The sequence below is a fragment of the Rhopalosiphum maidis genome, chromosome 1 (assembly GCF_003676215.2).
Source record: "Rhopalosiphum maidis isolate BTI-1 chromosome 1, ASM367621v3, whole genome shotgun sequence".
Lineage (NCBI taxonomy): Eukaryota > Metazoa > Arthropoda > Insecta > Hemiptera > Aphididae > Rhopalosiphum > Rhopalosiphum maidis.
In genome coordinates this window covers 86,084,600-86,102,232 of record NC_040877.1, presented here as the reverse complement: position 1 = coordinate 86,102,232, position 17,633 = coordinate 86,084,600, and the positions used below count along the sequence as shown (strand labels likewise).

Here is a 17,633-nt window from a genome sequence, read left to right as displayed (position 1 = left end):
AAAAAGTAACTCTATATCCTATTTAAGGAATGTTTTGACTTGAGGCGATTTTTTATTTTCTATTTCAAACATGCATTTATCAAGATTTTTACGAATTTGGTCAAAATTCTAAATTGAAATTTCTTATAGAAAACATTATAATTACAAATCTTCGATATTTTAGAATATATTATATTAGGAACCTTGAATGAAATTTTCTAGTATTTTTACCTATTTTAAATATTTTAAATAACATTAAAAAAAAAAAAATCAAAAATTTCAATTATCTAAAAATAACTCAAAATACTTTGAAAATTATACGATGTATAATAGAAAATGATAAATTGATACTTGAAAAAGTTTCAAGTTTCTGTAGTTGTTCGTTTTCGAATTATAATATAAATAAGGAAAAGTAAACTAATTTATTTAAAATTTTGTTTACAGCGTAAATATTTCCATTTTACATTAATTTTTGTTTATTTTTCCCAATCATAAAAAAATTACTGAACATTTTTAATTTTGTTCTAATTTCATCTAATTTAATATCTAAAACCACCCTCAAAGTTGAAAATCAAAGCATTTTATTGACAACTTATTGTATAGCCTGTTCCTATACAGTATAGGTATACTTGTATAAAAAAAAACACATTGTAAAATCAATACATTCATTGCTCTGCTCAGAATTTAAAATAGGGGTGAATCACGTATCTACTTTTTTTCTATCAATATCATAAAATAATAAAATATAAACGGCATAATTAAATTATTATGTATATATTTATTATTGGAATAATAATCCATGGTCCATACAATTAGTATTACACCAAACAGATATCTATTATTTTTTCAAAAATTAACTCTTTATTGTATTATTGTGAATATAAATATACGCCATGCTTACCTACTTTATACTTATTGTATAGTCGATCCCAGTATAGATAACTAAATCATAGGCGTGCGCACGGGTAGTTCCGGATGTTCCTGGGCGCCCCCGACTTGTAGTTGTGGCCCTAAAATTTAAGTCCTAAATATGGGTCCGTATTTTAAGTTTTAACTAATGTTACTAGAATAAAAATGGTAGATATGTGATAAAAAAAAATTATGTTTCGGGATAAAAAAAAATAATACAACGTAAAATATTTTAAATTTGCGTGGTAAAACTTATTATGATTATAATTTATAACAGTAGGTGTTATTGACTACAAAAGTAAAAATAATAAATAAATATTGCAATTATCTTAAAAATAGATTTTAGATCCAACTATCTAATGAAATACAACTAAAAAAATACAACTTGGTACTAGTAATACCACTGATTAATATGTGATCAAATGTAAGTAATGTTTATTCGTGCATTATATAATTCATTAAAATATGTACATGTCTTGTTATAAGAGAGGGCCCAAATTAAGAAAAGGGCCCGAAAAAATTGTAGGCAAGGAATATATTTTTCCGTAACTTTTACTAGTTTTTCCTGTCTTAAAAACTGTTAAGCAAAAAGGATCCCCCCCTATAATTACGCTGATCACCTTACTTATAAATTATAAGATAAGTGTTTTAAACTACGATTTACGATTACATATAAATTGCAATGACATTATATATATAATGTGACTTTTTGTCTGTTACCATCATTTTAACAATTATAACTCTTACCTTCTCTCTTATTCCTACAAGTCGTGTATGTTCATTATTCCTTCTATTACGAGTACTGTGCGCTGGTACAGTATAAATAGTCATGATGAGGATCGCATTTAGAGGAATGGGACTTGTGGGAACTGCCATCCCGAGTGACATAGTTACGTTGTAGTATTTCAAAAATTATGAGTAGGCACTTAATAACATGTATTATATTTAAAATAATGTGAAATTAAAAAAATGAAATCAAGAACTTTCAGTTTTAATTTTTCTCACATTGACAGCAAAGTTTAAATTTTGGTGGGGGGAGGGAAATTACTTTTCCCCTGGGTGCAAAATGTATGTTTATATTATAAATGCGCGGCACTGATAACATATATTGTACCTACACATTTTATTATTATCCATCATTAAAAACGTACTACATAGAGTACACACACTAAACGCGACTACAACTTACCACAACGTGATGTACGTCTGCGTATATATAAGCTCCGCCCCGGCGCCACGGACCCGTCGGTTGGCCGACGCGAGAAGCTACATGCTCCCTGCGGCCGTCCACCGATGGGCGCCCCACCCTCCGAAAGGGTCGCGCACGGCAATTTCACATAAACAAATTACACGACTCGTTGTTTTACTATTATTATCACAATCATCATCATCGGCCGCGGAACACATTATAATATTGTACAACTCGTCTATGCGCGGAACTACCCGTGCGCACGGCATTTCCGCACCGACCGCCGTCTAGCGCTACGCACCGATCGACCACCCATGTCGTTGTCGTCGTCTTCGTCAACCGCGGTCACTCAGCCCAGCCCGCTGTCGGACGGACTGTGTTCGTTGGTGTTGTCCAAGAGGTACCTGTCGTGCGCCAGACCGCCGCACGTGTACAAGCTGGAACGCGAGAACAATCTGCTGGACGGCGGCGGTGGCGGCGGCGGAGGAATCTGCGAAGACTCGTCCGCAGTCGCCGCCGACTGTTGGCCGTCCACCGCCTGGGTATCGCCGCCGACCGCGTCCGCCGCGGTGCACGCCCGCTACGAGCCTTCCGACGTGTTCACGCCGCTGGTGTTCGAAGAGATGCAACCGTCGCCGTCACCGCCGTCGCAGATGTCCATGTGGTTACGGCCTGTGGAACGTTACAATCAGCCGCAGTCGCAGCCACCGCCGCCGCCGCCGCCGCCGTCGCATCATCACGTGCAGTCGGCGTCCGGCGCGGGCAATACGCTGCAGCAAAGACGCCCGTTACAGCACCTGCCACCGCCAGCACAATCGTCGCTGCAGCCGCCCGCCAAGACCGTGTCGGCCGCCGAACCGCAAAACCAAAACGGCAACAAGCCCGGCGACTTGAGTTGGCTGGTCAACTTTCAGGTGGCGTCCATATTCGAACCCACCTGTAACGGCGGTACCGCCACCGGTGGAAATGGTGCTGGTCCAGGAGTTAATGTCATGGACACCGAATGGCCGGAGCCAGAGACGCTGAAACAGAAAAAAAAATCCACCAAATTAGATCAGAAACGTGAGTATATTTTTTACCGGACATGTGACCGAAAATACAAAATATAACATTCAGGGTGAAAATTGTGCGTCTATATAGGTGTCCCAAAATCGTACTAATATTATTATTATCAGTGGCGGCGCCAGATATTTTTTATTGGAGGGACAATATCGGGCCAAATTTTTTTCTGGTGGTGCATTTATGTATGACTACTCCTACTCGATCACCCATTAATTTGTTTATACCATATTTCCAGGAAAGTATTGCTTAATATGTTATATTTTTAAATAAATAATCAAAAATTTACCTATTAGATTATTATCACAAATCCACTACAGTAAAACTTCAAATTCCTTCCGTTTTCTCTTATTTGTATGTAACAATACATATCTTTTTATTTTTTAATGTATGAAATTTTAGAAAGTGTTTAGTTGGTAAATGATAATTTAGTTTTAGGCGTTTTAGCCCCTAATTATGACTTTCTAGACTGTTCTATATCATCGTATTTCGTGAATTTTAAGAGATGCTATAGATATGTATATTCCACGCCATCACCTTTAAAGTTTTAACTATGATTATTTTTTCAATGGTTAATCACATTTTTTAATTTAAATCTCATGTTAATGGTTATGCATAAACCATTAACATGAGATTTAGTAAATCATTAATATTATAGGTTATCAGAATAAATACCTAGACTATATAATTCTTATTCTCTAATTATGGTTATATATATAGTTTACTCTTACAAGATTATTAATACTATAGTCTATAATATTATTTATACTTACCTTAAAAGAAAAATATCTTATAGTAGTTCATTAAAACAGCGGTTCTCAAACTGTGATACGCGTACTACTAGTGGTTCGCGAAAAACTACATGGTGGTAGGCGGGGGGGGGGGGCGTTTTTGAATAATAAACTCATTCAATATTATATCATTCATATATTATTTTAAAAAACTAATAAATAAAAAATAATTATACTGTAGTTGTTGTATTTTACTGCCTTATTATTTAAAAAAAATGTATTTAACTGTACAATTTGGATTTTGGATCGTTCAATTTTTAGTCATTAGTGGTACGCGACTGATAGATAATATACCTAAATGGTACGTAAAAAAAAAGTTTGAGAACCGCTGCATTAAAATAATATTATTTGAAAATCAAGTATAAATATTAAGTTCATATTTAATCAAATTGTTTTAGCTTCGTCCAAAATAAGCCGAAAACCATATAGAATGCCACCTTCGAGGTTAGATAAAGCCAACAAACCTGGATACACCTACACAGAAATGATTCATCAAGCCTTAATAGAAAAAAAAGAACTACCAGTAGCAGAAATCTATCAATGGATATCGTAAGTATAAATAATTGTATTTTATACTATCGATAAGATAAATGTTAAATTAAATATCATAATTCCTAATCATTTGACAATTTATAATTTATTGATAATAATTTTATATGTCAAATTAACTTAATTAAAATGTAAAATATCCTTGAATTTTCTTTTTTTTAAATCGTTACCTACTGTTGCACAACATGTAAGCACTCAGCACTTCAGTAGGTATATTGGAAACAGCCGACTGTTTAGTGTAAATTTAACATAATAAGTACACTCGGACACTCTTGATAAAAAATCATTAAAATTATGTAAATATAATTTCAATATAATACCCATAGAAATATAGAATACTCAACCCCTGTCTTATAACATATTACATAATAATAATATAATAAAATATCAACATATTAATTAGATATCTATATATATTATTAAATCATTGTGTGATCTGCATTCTGCAGTGATTATAAAAAGTAAACTCTTTTCATTCATGTTAACATGTCTTCACCACAATATTTATGTTCAATATTGTCCCACGTGTTTATTATGTAAATATTTTACTTGCATTGCGTAGTCATCAATTGACAACCACAACAGTTAAAACTCCCACACCCGTATATTTACAATAACGTCTCTCGAGCGTGCTAACACCAATTTTACGGTTCAGTGGCGAGGAATCGCTGTTTATGTATCGCGTGACATTATGAGAACAAATATGAAGGTACGTAATATGCATACGATAGACAAGTGCATTTAGGGCTGTGTGCCTGCAAGGTTAAAATACTTAAAATAAAAATGAGGTTTAAACTACAAAGTATAGCACCCAAGAGTATGACAATATATTTTAATTTATAAAATAATAAATAATAATATTTTAAATTTCTAAGTCTTATATGCAGTGGGTCTAGGTAAAAATAATCAAAAAATTAATTTTTTTAATTTTTAATAAATGCAATTTACTTATAGTAAACAAATTTTTTTTAAAGTTTTATAAGTTATAACTCCAAATGTTTAAATGAAATAGCATTATTTCTAGCTTGTAAAATACCTATAGGTATACCTATTACCTATTAATATATAAAATACTAAATAATAATAAAATTTCAATATGTTGCAATATGTGGCTGAATGACTATTCAAATTTCAAACTGATGGTGTATCGTGTATATTATTAATTTTATAAATTTAAATTCCAAAAGTATATTTTAGTGTAAATAAAATAGACGTTATTATATATCATTGATTTTGACATGTTGAATAATCGTAGAATAAAATTTACTTTTTTGTTGTTTTATCTAATCAGCTATATTTGACACTATGGCTATTGCTCTGGGTAGGATTAAACAAAAATACGTGTAAAGACAATGACTTTATCTACATTTTACTATCCTAATTTTTCGTGAATATAAATCAAAAATTAAAATATTATTGATAATATCGATTAATGATTATCTATACTATTGTGTATTTGTGTGCATACATACCGAATTAACTAGTCACATTGATGTTACTCGATAACTAACTTATTATTAAATGATTAACCAAAAAAATAAAAATGTTTATGTTTTGATTAAGGTTAGATAAAAAAAAAATGCTATCTGGCACCTTTGAACAACATGTCACCCGACATTTAGAGCTATAGTATCTATAACAGTTAATTCGGTACTGCTAATCGCTATAATAAGTTATGTACTTACTTTTAAATTATTATATGATAATATATTAACATATACTAAATAATAAATATATATTATATTATATTATATTATATTGTATTTTAATACGACGAGTAAAATTCGAGTATATTATTTAGATATTTAAATCGATTATTATAAATTATAATTTCCCATGACCCACACCCTCAAGTTAATATTAGCAAAAAATACTTCTCCTTTAGTTTCACTTCACCTGTCTATAAATTTCCCTTGCCACGTGTTAGTGTTTCCTGTGTAAAACTGTTTTGGATAAGGGGGTTATAAGGGTTAATAATGGTTTCTGTCTATTTGCTTCCGTAATCAACCGGCCGTGAAACTTTTTACCTATTCTCACCCTGATATATATAGATGATATTATACACAATAATGACGATTATAATTTTATTTAAATTATATCGTTTAAAGCCTATATATATCTAATATGTATTATTAGGTTGGTATATTATATTATATATAGTGTAAAAATAACCACATACATCGATGGATTTTTACTGCAAGGTTTGATTGCACTTATTTAAAAAAATATTTTTCCATACAATTTAGATTTAAATGCATTTTGTTATATTTAAAAATAAAAATTCACAACAAATACTTTGGAGTAAACTTTTACTAAATAATAACATAATGACACGCCACATAAACTATACACAAATTAAATTAAATTACCACCTATATTTAGACTTTTTCTCATTAAAAATCTAAACTAATACTCTTTGCAAACTACTTCCGAATCTTATATAGCCTATATATTTGAATTTACAACATACAAATTTGAGGGTGTCAAACTTAAAATATAAAAATAAACCAAAACAAAATCTTCTGACCATTGCGAATGATACGAAATGCACCATTTTATCATTCAAATTAAATCTTATTCACCTTACATCCAAGCTTAGGTACAAATTTACATTATATATTATACATTTTCACAAAATTTTTATTTCAACCAATTACTGGCAATACCCCAAAGATATTGAAAAAAAAACTTGTGTCGTGACTATTTGTAAGTCGTAATCTAATCAGTTACGAGTATAATAGTAACTAAATATATCTATTATTTTCTATCCATTTTATCTAAAATTATATCCTAAGAATGCATTATACTATATTTTAAAATTTCATACACTAATAAATACATAAAATCAATTATATTTAGAGTCCAGAACTTGTTGTAATTGCATTTGATTTTATTATGTTCCATAATAATACTTTATAGTTAATGTTCATTGTCCATCTTCACAGAAATTCGATTCATGAAAATATGAAATATAGAATATAATGGTATCCAAAACTTTTGCTTTAACTTGTAATTTTAGGAAATTTTGTATTTTACGGTCATTCTTATAAAATATATTGCATTTTCGTTAATTTTTAGATATATTCAATACCCACCTTAAATATAAAATATATAACTTAAATTTATATGGAAATCGAAATGATAAAATAATTTTTCTGATTTTGTATACATTTGATTACCTAACCATTAAATTTCTTTTTTTCCTTAATTGGTCATAAAAAGCATACCTACCTTCAACTTTTATACAAGTCATTCAAGATTCAAACAATATTATTTTACTTGTTAGTTGTTTTATACCAAAAGAAAACTCCGTTATAGATAAATTGTATTTACAAACTTGTGAGATAATTAATCACTGACTTATGTCAATGGAAATTGTATAATAGTTTTTATATATTAGAGTGCTAAACAGTGTGTTTAAAGTCTTCCATTTTCACATGCGAATTATTAACTTTAAGGTACCTAAAATTTAATTTTTATATATTTTTCGTTTAAAAGTAGGTATTTAAATCTGAATACAATATTTAATCGATGAACAAGATATTTTTATTAAATTATGTTTCTTAATTTATTTTAATAATTATATTATAGTAAAATTGTAATTTTGTGTTTTATTTTTAATTGTAGATAATAGATTATTCTTTGTGCATTTTATAAAAACATTTTTGTGTCTTCAAGTTCTAAACCCTAGTGCCTTGTGCATATGCCATACATACTAAAGATAATATCTACATGATACATGACTATTCATATTTCATATAGAATAACTATATGATTGCTGACGATATCTGACCACAAATGTAGATTTTTTTTTTATTCTTCAATGCGACCAGTTTTGAAATAAAAAAAATGATTTTGTTTATGAGTATAGCGTGTGTATGTTACCTATGAGTGAAAATAACTCACCCCTACACACGTTTATTGTATTCGTACCACCTTGGTACCAGGCACCCATTTGTGTTTCTTATAGAAATTAAAGAAATAAGGTTAACTTTACCGAAGTCACGGTCCCCTTTTAAACTTGCAGTTTGATATTATCCTATAACAATAGAGACCAGTAGACCATACCAATAATATTTGTAATTCTAATATAATTTCGACAATTCGACGTAGATCGTACAATTTATCAGATTACAAATATTAACATTTATCTGTTCAAATATTTGTATTAATATGACTATAAATTTATACTTAACTACCTATACCTGTTAAATATAATAGCTACCAATAGATCATATTTTTGTTAAACATATAAATAAGAAAATTTTTGGTTAATCGAATAGATATTCTAAATTACCTAATAGGGACTTAACTACTAACTAGTAACTTGTATTTTAGATTCTAATTTCTAGATGAGGAATGTAGGTAGATATTGATAGTTTTACAAATTATATGTGATTATTTTTGTCTATTATTATGTTTTGGAGCAGAAAAAACTTCAATTATCCACGTCTAATGAAAAATTTGATTTAACTAGTACCTACCTAGGAAGATTACAAAAATAAAATCTCCAATAGCGATAACTTCCTACTTTTTTCATTGATATGGAAAAGCTATTTGAAAACAGTAGAAATTAGTACAAAACAATAGATACTATATTAGGTACCTACTACTACATAGTATATGAAGTTGACATTTTAATAAAATATATTTTATATTAGCATTTTCTTTACATACTTAATCAAACTGTCAAAATATTTATATTGTTTTTTTAGCTATTTATACCATGTATTTATTATTATCATTATACATCAGTATATTAGCATTGACTTTTAAGTTTTAATACGATATTATTGATCTGATACTCTTTTTATTTCAGCTTTTACAGCCTACGTATAGAGTATTTATGGATTGCATTACACTTCTTTACCTATTTCAGTCTTTGATCTTCTATTATTGACCTTTGAAAAATGTCGGTAAAATCTCATTTCACCCGTGTAGATTCCAAGGCGACTATTGAGGCTTTTTTTTATTCCGTTTTCTAGTTTACGTTTTATTTATTATACATTTTTAACTTTGAAACAAGGTCAGCCCATTATATTATTGTACTTTTCAAATAAGCATTAATGAATGCATTTTGGAAATAATTGATAAATTTCTTATAATTTGTTTGTCTGTTAAATTCTCTGTAGGTAGTCTCTTTATAGGAATATAGGATCATCCGACCATTCAGCGTAGCATTATTTTTTTCTTCGTCTCCTTTGGCTTTAGTCGCTGACTAGGTTTCTCAACCACACGTCAATATTGGACGTATGATATTATATTGTAGTAATTAATAATAAAATATAGATGTGCGTCATAATGTGATAATATTTACATATGTATCTAGTACCTGTACCACATTAATTCATTTATTTTACGGGTTACGAGTATTGCATAGTTATCAGTTATGACTAATAGTTGTATAAATAAACTAAATAAACTAGTATCAAAAAATATAATATTCATTTCAATTTTAATATGTTCATTACGCCTTATTAAGTGCGAAAATATTATTGAAAAGTTTATTTAATTAATAATAATGGTTAACAATTGCAAAATGTATTATATTTGACGTTAAGCCGTTAAGGGGGAGGGTAAGGGAAAATGCCCAGTATTGCCCCCTCATCGAAAGCCCATGCGTGCATGTATAATTATTAATAAATAATGTGACTATAATATATTTATAATATAATAATATAATATATAATATATTCATATTTTGGAAATATATCTTAACGATTAGGTACCTACGCTACGGCTCTACCCAAAAACCAGTGTCATAAGCAACGCGTATAAAATAATACGATCATGTTTATACCTTAGGACACCAATTGCATCTAAGTATTGTGATTGATGTATTATCTATTACAGTAACCTAGGTACTCTATTATTACTACGGTTACCTACTTGCAATACTTGCATAACTTAAATAACTATTTTACCTCAATTCGGATTAGCTTACTCACTGAGTTATATGTATGTAAACGGCTGTCATGGTTAGTATAATATCAATTTGGTTGATCTAAAACGGTTCAGTTAATTCACATTTAAAATGCATGTTAGAAATAACTCCGAAAATATAAAATAAATAATTTACCTATATTACGTTTTGTTATAAGGACGTTTGGTGCACGGCTACCGGGGACTGTATTCTCATTACCTATATTGATTATAATTTATAAGTCATTTAATCCAAAAATGTTTTTATAATTATTTTTAAAGTAATTTCTTCAGTAGATACTTAATATTTAAATAGCAAGGAAATAGTACTATGTTTAGAAATTAATTCAATATTAGTTTATTATTTTTTGGTTAGGTATTTAATTATTTTTTACTGTTTAAAAATTAACTATAATATAATGCTAATATGGTATAGCACTATAGCTATTAATTCAAAGGGACCAAATATCCTAACTTTATAATTGCCACAAACTCTTGAGTATTGACGCATAACACTCAAACGGTCTGTGTACCGTGATAGGTAAGTATATATAATCGAAACTTATTACAGTATTACACAGTCACATCAGAGCAAGTTATCCGGTTATTTTATTTCAAATATTATTCGTCAATAGATATGCAACTATAACTGTTTAAATGAAATAGATATTAGGTACTAAAATGTATGATGATTATTTAGAAACTACTTTTTAATATTTTCTAATCATTATTAGTACGCTATGACGCCTATTTCACGAAGTTTTAAACGACATTGTTGTATTCCTGTCTTAGCGTAGGCAACTACAGACATAAACGATCATGATTGTACCTATACCTATTATTATATTATAGCACCGAATTAAAATCACTGGATAGACTGCTTAGACGCATATTATAATCGTAGAACATTTTTTTTGCGGTTGACTAGAAGATAATCAAATAGTTTGTTGGTAGTAATTAGTAAGTATAGGTATCTACTCGTATTATTTAAGTATTTAACATTTGACTATGGAAAGTTCATTGTTCAAGTTTGAAGTTTGAAGTTATTAATGTAGTATCGTGTATAGTGTGATAGATACCTAAGTGACTAGTAGGTACCTACCTATATTATTATATTAAAAAATATTTGAAATAAATTAAATACTTAAAATACTAATATTAAGTAACAAGTTATACATTCAAATCTACATATCTACATTCATGCCAGTAGAAAAATAATTTATACCTATTTTGTATTTTAATAACATATTAATTCCTATTACTTTTACACAAACATACTTGTTTACATAAATCTGGGTTTTAATATATTAAAATATAAGTGTTTTTTTTAAAGAAATATTTTAGAAAATAGTTAGGTAATAGATAAATTTTAGGTTCTTTATAAAATCATCTTCAAACTTAAGTTAAGAATAATCAAAACAAAATAACTATACATATTTTAAATATTATTATGGTTTTAAAATATATATTTATTTTGCAGAAGTCATTTTCCGTATTTCCGCGAAGACGATGAACGTTGGAAAAATTCTGTGCGTCACAATTTGTCCATTAATCCTAATTTCAGAAAAGGTAGAAAATCTCAAGGCGCTGGACATTATTGGCGGCTGTGCAACATTGAAGAGAGTTTGGGCCAACGAGAATATTCCATGGCTACTGAAGACGACACATCTTCGCCACAAGAGTCATCAGAATTAGAACAAGCTTGCAAATATTTAGAAGGGGAGTTACAACGAGATAGTTTGGAAGATGTAAAAATGATTCAAAATATCAACACAGAATTAGAGAATGGTATGTTTTTTGGTGTCTAGTCAACGAACAAATTGTATAACTAAATATTATTTAATAAATATTAATCTTAACACTCGATTAAGTTAAAATCAAAATGTGTATAAGTGCCACTTTGTACAGTACAATATTTTGTTGGCATTTTATTTAATTTATTTTTAAACAGATCTACTATATTTTAAATGTATAGTACGTATTAAAATACAAAATAATTAACACAAAATTAATACGTTATGTATAATTTGTATTGTCTTTATTAACTAATAATATTCAATTATTCCTAATAAGTTCATTCAGTCATAACTTATTTTTTAAAAATTATAACTGAAGCAAATTATTTGTTTATTTACTTAGCAAATAGCAATATATATATTTTTCATTTGGATAAAATGTTTTAGTTATAAAACATAGTTTAGGAATTATGTTTATACAAAACAACTTACTTCTAAGAATATTATAGTAATTTCATGAAGTTTCAAATGTTTAAGATTTCAAGTACATAGTTTGTGGTTATCATTTTAAAATTGATGTTGACACCAAAGTAAAAATAATTATGTTATTGTTTTTTAATGTATTTGTTATTTAATTACAATTTTATTTTATTTTATTATGTTGTAGTAAAGAATAAAAGTCAATTTTATACATTTTTGTTTTTGTTTCAGAAATATATACCAATTCGTTTTTGATTTCCAGTCCATCAAAGTACGTAAACGAACAAATCAGTTTATCAAATAATGATTTTCATTCATACAGTGAAAACCTGTTGGAGGAGTCCATTGACTTTCAATATTACAATTTATAAATCTTCCAGCTCAAACTATCTTGGTTTCAAAAATTCCAAATTTTTTACATATATATATATATATATTTAAGACTGACCAACAGGTGACCTTTTTATAAAACTAATTTTACTACACGATTGATTAATTCCATCAATCCAGACACTCGAATTTGTTCAGTTTGCGTTTATGAAGCTTTTTTTTTGTTACCATTATAATGTAAAAACATTTTTGATCATCCTGATTCTAGTCAATTATTTATTATTTCAAATAACTTGCTTACTTTTTTTTTTTTTTTTTTATATATATAGCAAAATACACTTATTATTGAATAGATTTAAATATAATTATTGAAAAGCATTTTTTTTTTTTTTTAAATAGATACTAAGATGTTTAAATTAATATCTCGTAAATAGTATTTCATATTTTTATATATTATAAAAAAAAAATGTATATAAAAAACATGTGAATTAAAACAACCTGATGTGTTTGGAGTTAGTTTGTTATGAATATTATTAAATAAATTTAAGATAGTTAGAAATTAACAGTGACCACGATCTTCAACTCGTTGTCTTGGTGCAGCTTTAATGATACAATCAACACGTAAAATCATTTCAGCAGCCTCAGCTGCAGACACTAGTACTTGTCTTTTGACAACAAAGGACTCAGTTATTCCAATTTCTCGCATACATCCTAAAGTGCCTTTCTCCATATCTAAAAAAAACGTTTAACATAATATAATACTAGAAAATTAAATATCATAAGATAACTTACCAAGACCCATTGTAGTCTTTCCAAGAGCATGATTAGCTCTCAATTCATTGACAAGCTGTGCAGAATCTAAACCAGCATTATCGGCAATAGTGGTGGGCAAAGATTGTAAAGCCCGTGAAAATGCCTCCATGGCTACTGCTTCTTTTCCAGGTGTCTTAGCAGCTACAGCACTTACTGCATTTGCCATTAGCATTTCACTGCAACCACCACCATACACAATGGTTGGCTCTCTCACAGTGGATGATAATACACATAAGGCATCATGCAAAGAACGGTCAGCTTCATCAATAATTTGTTCGGTCGCACCACGAATTACGATGGTGCATGCTTCACCAAGAGCTACGCCAGAGAAACGTAACAATGTGCTTTCTCCAATCATTGTTTCTTCGATAAGTTTACATGTACCCAACTTGGCTATTGCAGGAGAATCGAATGTTGACAGAATCTCACCACCAGTTACTAAGGCTAATCGTTCAATACCATCAAAATCAGCATGTTCAATAGCCATAATACCAGCATCAGCAAAAAGTTGTTCAGGATAGTTGTAGATCAATTGTCTGAAATAAAACAATAAATTAACCTAACTTATAAATTAAAACTTAGAATTGAAGACTTTAGTTTTATTTCATTTTTACACGTAAAAGGTTATTTACCAGTCTATTTTCAAAATACTTTAAGGGGCCACTACTCCAGCATTTTTTTTCTCCGTCTATCTCCCACATAATATAGGAACAAAGATACTCCGTATTTCCACGATTACGACTTTTTGATTCAATTTAGAGCAAAAGCACCAATTATATATTTTATAAAAAAAAGTATATCCTGTGCATTGACCATATAGGTTTTTAAATATTTACAATTTTGAATAAATTATTAATAATTAAAAATAATTGAAATTATTTTAAATTAAAACATGCTTATATTTATAAAAATATTAAAAATCTATCCGGTCAATGCATAGGAAATAGTTTTTTTTATTATTTACGTAATAGATGCTTTTGTCCTAAACTGAAGCAGAGTTGTAATCATGGAAATACGGAGTATCTTTGTTTCTATATTATGTGGGAGATAGACAGAAAAAACAAATGTTGGTGTAGCAGTTCCTAAGTTATTTTATGAATTTTTCTTACTCCATTGAGGAATACTATATTAAGTAATTATCAAACAATCAAAAAAATACCAACCTAACCTTACAGAACTCTTGCATACAAATATTTTTTCAGAGCCCCAAAAATCAAGAAAGTTAATTTGAGACAATAATTCATAAAAATTATGTAAATTGGTAATGAATAACTTTTTAATTTTTAAAATAGTATACACATAATAATACAAAATAAATAAACATAAATAATAATTATGTCAGCGATATCCAATGAGTAATAACTGAAAAATTATTAGAACTTTGTAAATTGTAGATAAGTTAACAAAATTATCATACATGTAAAATGAACAAAAAAAAAACCAAACTTGTAGTATCTAATCTTATTTTTAAATATGACACAAAATACGCAGGTTTATTAATAGTTTAAACGTTTACAAGTTTTTAAATAATATTGAATATCAATTTAATAATATTTGAATTTTATTTATATAGATGTGACCAAGAGCGCCTAAACTTCTTTTGCAGAGTGTTGGGGCTTAGCAGAGCACAGTATAAAATACAGTTATCATATAGAATTATTTTTCCACAATTAATTTATTCCGTGAAAAAAAATCATAGCTGCATTATTATTATATTATAAGACAATTTTATATTACCTGTTAATGAAAACATTACATTCATGAGAAAGTATTTTTCCTATTTTATCTTTCATTTTTTCTTTTTCTGCTAATTCAAGCTCAGCCACTTTGGCCATAGAATCAACTTTAATACGAGAACCAAATACTTTAATTTTATCAGTATCCATAGGAGTATTGGCAATAAGTATACGTGCATTTTCAATACGTTTAGGCTGATGTTGGCCCGGTTTTTTGTCAAGAAGAAAACCTATTTAAATTAAAGTCAATTAATAATTATTATGTTTTATTCAATTATGTTTGTACTTACCTTCATCTAAAAATGAATCTTCTAAACATCCACCTTTCAGCTTAATAATCTGTATGGCTGATAAATTACCAGAACCTTTTAGACGCAAAATTGCATCAACAGACAATTTAGCGAAATGTTCTTTATGCTGAGATAAAATTTTTGAACTTAAAGTTGTACGAGCAATATTCAGTAAATCTTCACGGAATTTAGCATCATTTTTACTATTGTCCATTGTAGAAGCTTGTAAAGCTTCATGTGCAATGGTTGTAGCTTTTCTCCATCCGGATATAATTACTTGAGGGTGAATTTTTTGATCAACCAATTTTTCTGCTTCTCGTAATAATTCAGCAGCTAAACAAAGGATATAACATCAGTCTTATAATTAAATTATTACAAGTAGGACTTGAATAAAAAAAAAATAAGGAGGAATACAAAAATGTACCTAATGTATAATATAGTCTTAAAGACTTATGAAGTTAAATGTTTTTTAATTCAAGCAACAAAACTTGTCATAAATTAGGTAGTTAATAATTTATATTTTTATAATCTTATAAATTTATAAACATATTGCAAAATGTAAATTTAATTGTTATTAATGAATTATAATTTTTAAAAAGAATTACATACAGCCCTAAAATAACTAACACATTAGACAGCCTTAAAATTTATCAATTATCAGTTAATTATATATTAATTATTATTTTCAGCTATTGAGATAAAAAATTAATAGTTTTGACAAGAAAGTAAGACTCTAAATATTATAAAACAGAAGTTGAAACATCATATGTTATTCGTAAATTAAATTCATAATCAATTTTTTATATTTAAGTATTCAAATACCTAACAACAAGTTTTGTTAACATTAAAGATTCATTCAATTATACATAAATTTATGAATTAAATCATAAATATAAAAAATATAAATTATATTACCTAGAACAGTAACAGATGTGGTACCGTCTCCGACCTCGCCATCTTGAACCTTAGACATATCAACTAATATTTTAGCAGCTGGATTATCAACTCCAATATTTTTCAAAATTGTTGCACCATCGTTGGTGACTTCAACTTTGGCATCCATTCCTCCGCGGCCGGCTGATATGAGTATCTTGTCCATTCCTTTTGGACCCAATGTGCTTTTGACCAAATCACCAATGGCGATGGCTCCAATAAAACTGGACAAGCGTGCATTTTCACCTTTGTCTTCTTCAGCTTGATTTTTTAGAATACGTACTGGATTTAAAGAAACCTTTATTGGAAGAAAATAACCAAATAATATTACTAAGTACTCTTAAAAAAACGCCTACATAAAACACTAGTTTTGGTAGGTTAAGTGAACACACGAAACAATAAACATTGTTACTTACCATTTTGGCGATCTGTAGAATAATGTTAATACTATACAACGAATAGAAACTATGCCGGAATAACGGCTATTTTGATTTTAGAAAAATATCAAAAACTCAGTACTTTAATAATTGTTCACTAATATACAAAATCACAACGAGGTATTACAAATTGTAATAATGTATGGTCGACCGGTGGTGGGTGGTTTACTGCATTTGGTTGGTTTAGCTTTAGTTTATCACTGCATCATTATCAAAGATTGTAGATGGTCACGGATACCAACTTAACATAGCAATGTATAGTACCGGGAAATTTGAAAACAAAACGCGCCATTTTTTAAATTAATATACATATTGGCTTCCGGAGACTACGATTTGACCGATTCGAAGATAAGATCTAAATTAGATTTCTTCATATTTGTTGGTAATTTTATCTGTTCTATTTTATATGATATTATAGCGACCGTCTATGATAACTGGTGACTGACCATCATCTAAGCATACATTGCACATATAGACTTT

At 28.7% G+C, this 17,633-nt stretch overlaps 2 protein-coding genes across 2 annotated transcripts; one reads left to right on the top strand and one right to left on the bottom strand.

Moving 5' to 3' along the window:
• Positions 1-2,391: 2,391 nt before the first annotated feature.
• On the top strand, positions 2,392-13,235 carry LOC113558546 (forkhead box protein O1-like). Its single transcript, XM_026964036.2, has 4 exons — positions 2,392-3,139; positions 4,326-4,476; positions 11,879-12,186; positions 12,846-13,235. Exons 1-4 carry the CDS (start codon positions 2,392-2,394, stop codon positions 12,983-12,985), a joined length of 1,347 nt encoding a protein of 448 aa, XP_026819837.1. The 3' UTR covers positions 12,986-13,235.
• A 140-nt stretch (positions 13,236-13,375) lies between these two features.
• On the bottom strand, positions 13,376-17,314 carry LOC113555864 (T-complex protein 1 subunit beta-like). The gene is made up of 6 exons (XM_026960443.1): positions 17,133-17,314; positions 16,699-17,014; positions 15,784-16,116; positions 15,495-15,723; positions 13,737-14,293; positions 13,376-13,676 (listed from the first exon to the last, which is right to left on the bottom strand). The coding sequence occupies exons 1-6, from the start codon at positions 17,133-17,135 to the stop codon at positions 13,504-13,506; spliced, it is 1,611 nt and encodes a 536-aa protein (XP_026816244.1). The 5' UTR covers positions 17,136-17,314; the 3' UTR covers positions 13,376-13,503.
• Between the last annotated feature and the right edge of the window lie 319 nt (positions 17,315-17,633).

What these genes read in the sequence shown, in the direction of transcription:
- LOC113558546 (XM_026964036.2), top strand. Translation starts at nt 2,392, where the DNA reads ATGTCGTTGTCGTCGTCTTCGTCAACCGCGGTCACTCAGCCCAGCCCG. An exon ending in GAAATCTATCAATGGATATC is followed by an intron (nt 4,477 to 11,878) that starts GTAAGTATAAAT and finishes TTTATTTTGCAG; the next exon opens with AAGTCATTTTCCGTATTTCC. An exon ending in CAACACAGAATTAGAGAATG is followed by an intron (nt 12,187 to 12,845) that starts GTATGTTTTTTG and finishes TTTTTGTTTCAG; the next exon opens with AAATATATACCAATTCGTTT.
- LOC113555864 (XM_026960443.1), bottom strand. An exon ending in AGATTCATTTTTAGATGAAG is followed by an intron (nt 15,724 to 15,783) that starts GTAAGTACAAAC and finishes TAATTTAAATAG; the next exon opens with GTTTTCTTCTTGACAAAAAA. An exon ending in TGTAATGTTTTCATTAACAG is followed by an intron (nt 14,294 to 15,494) that starts GTAATATAAAAT and finishes GTTTTATTTCAG; the next exon opens with ACAATTGATCTACAACTATC.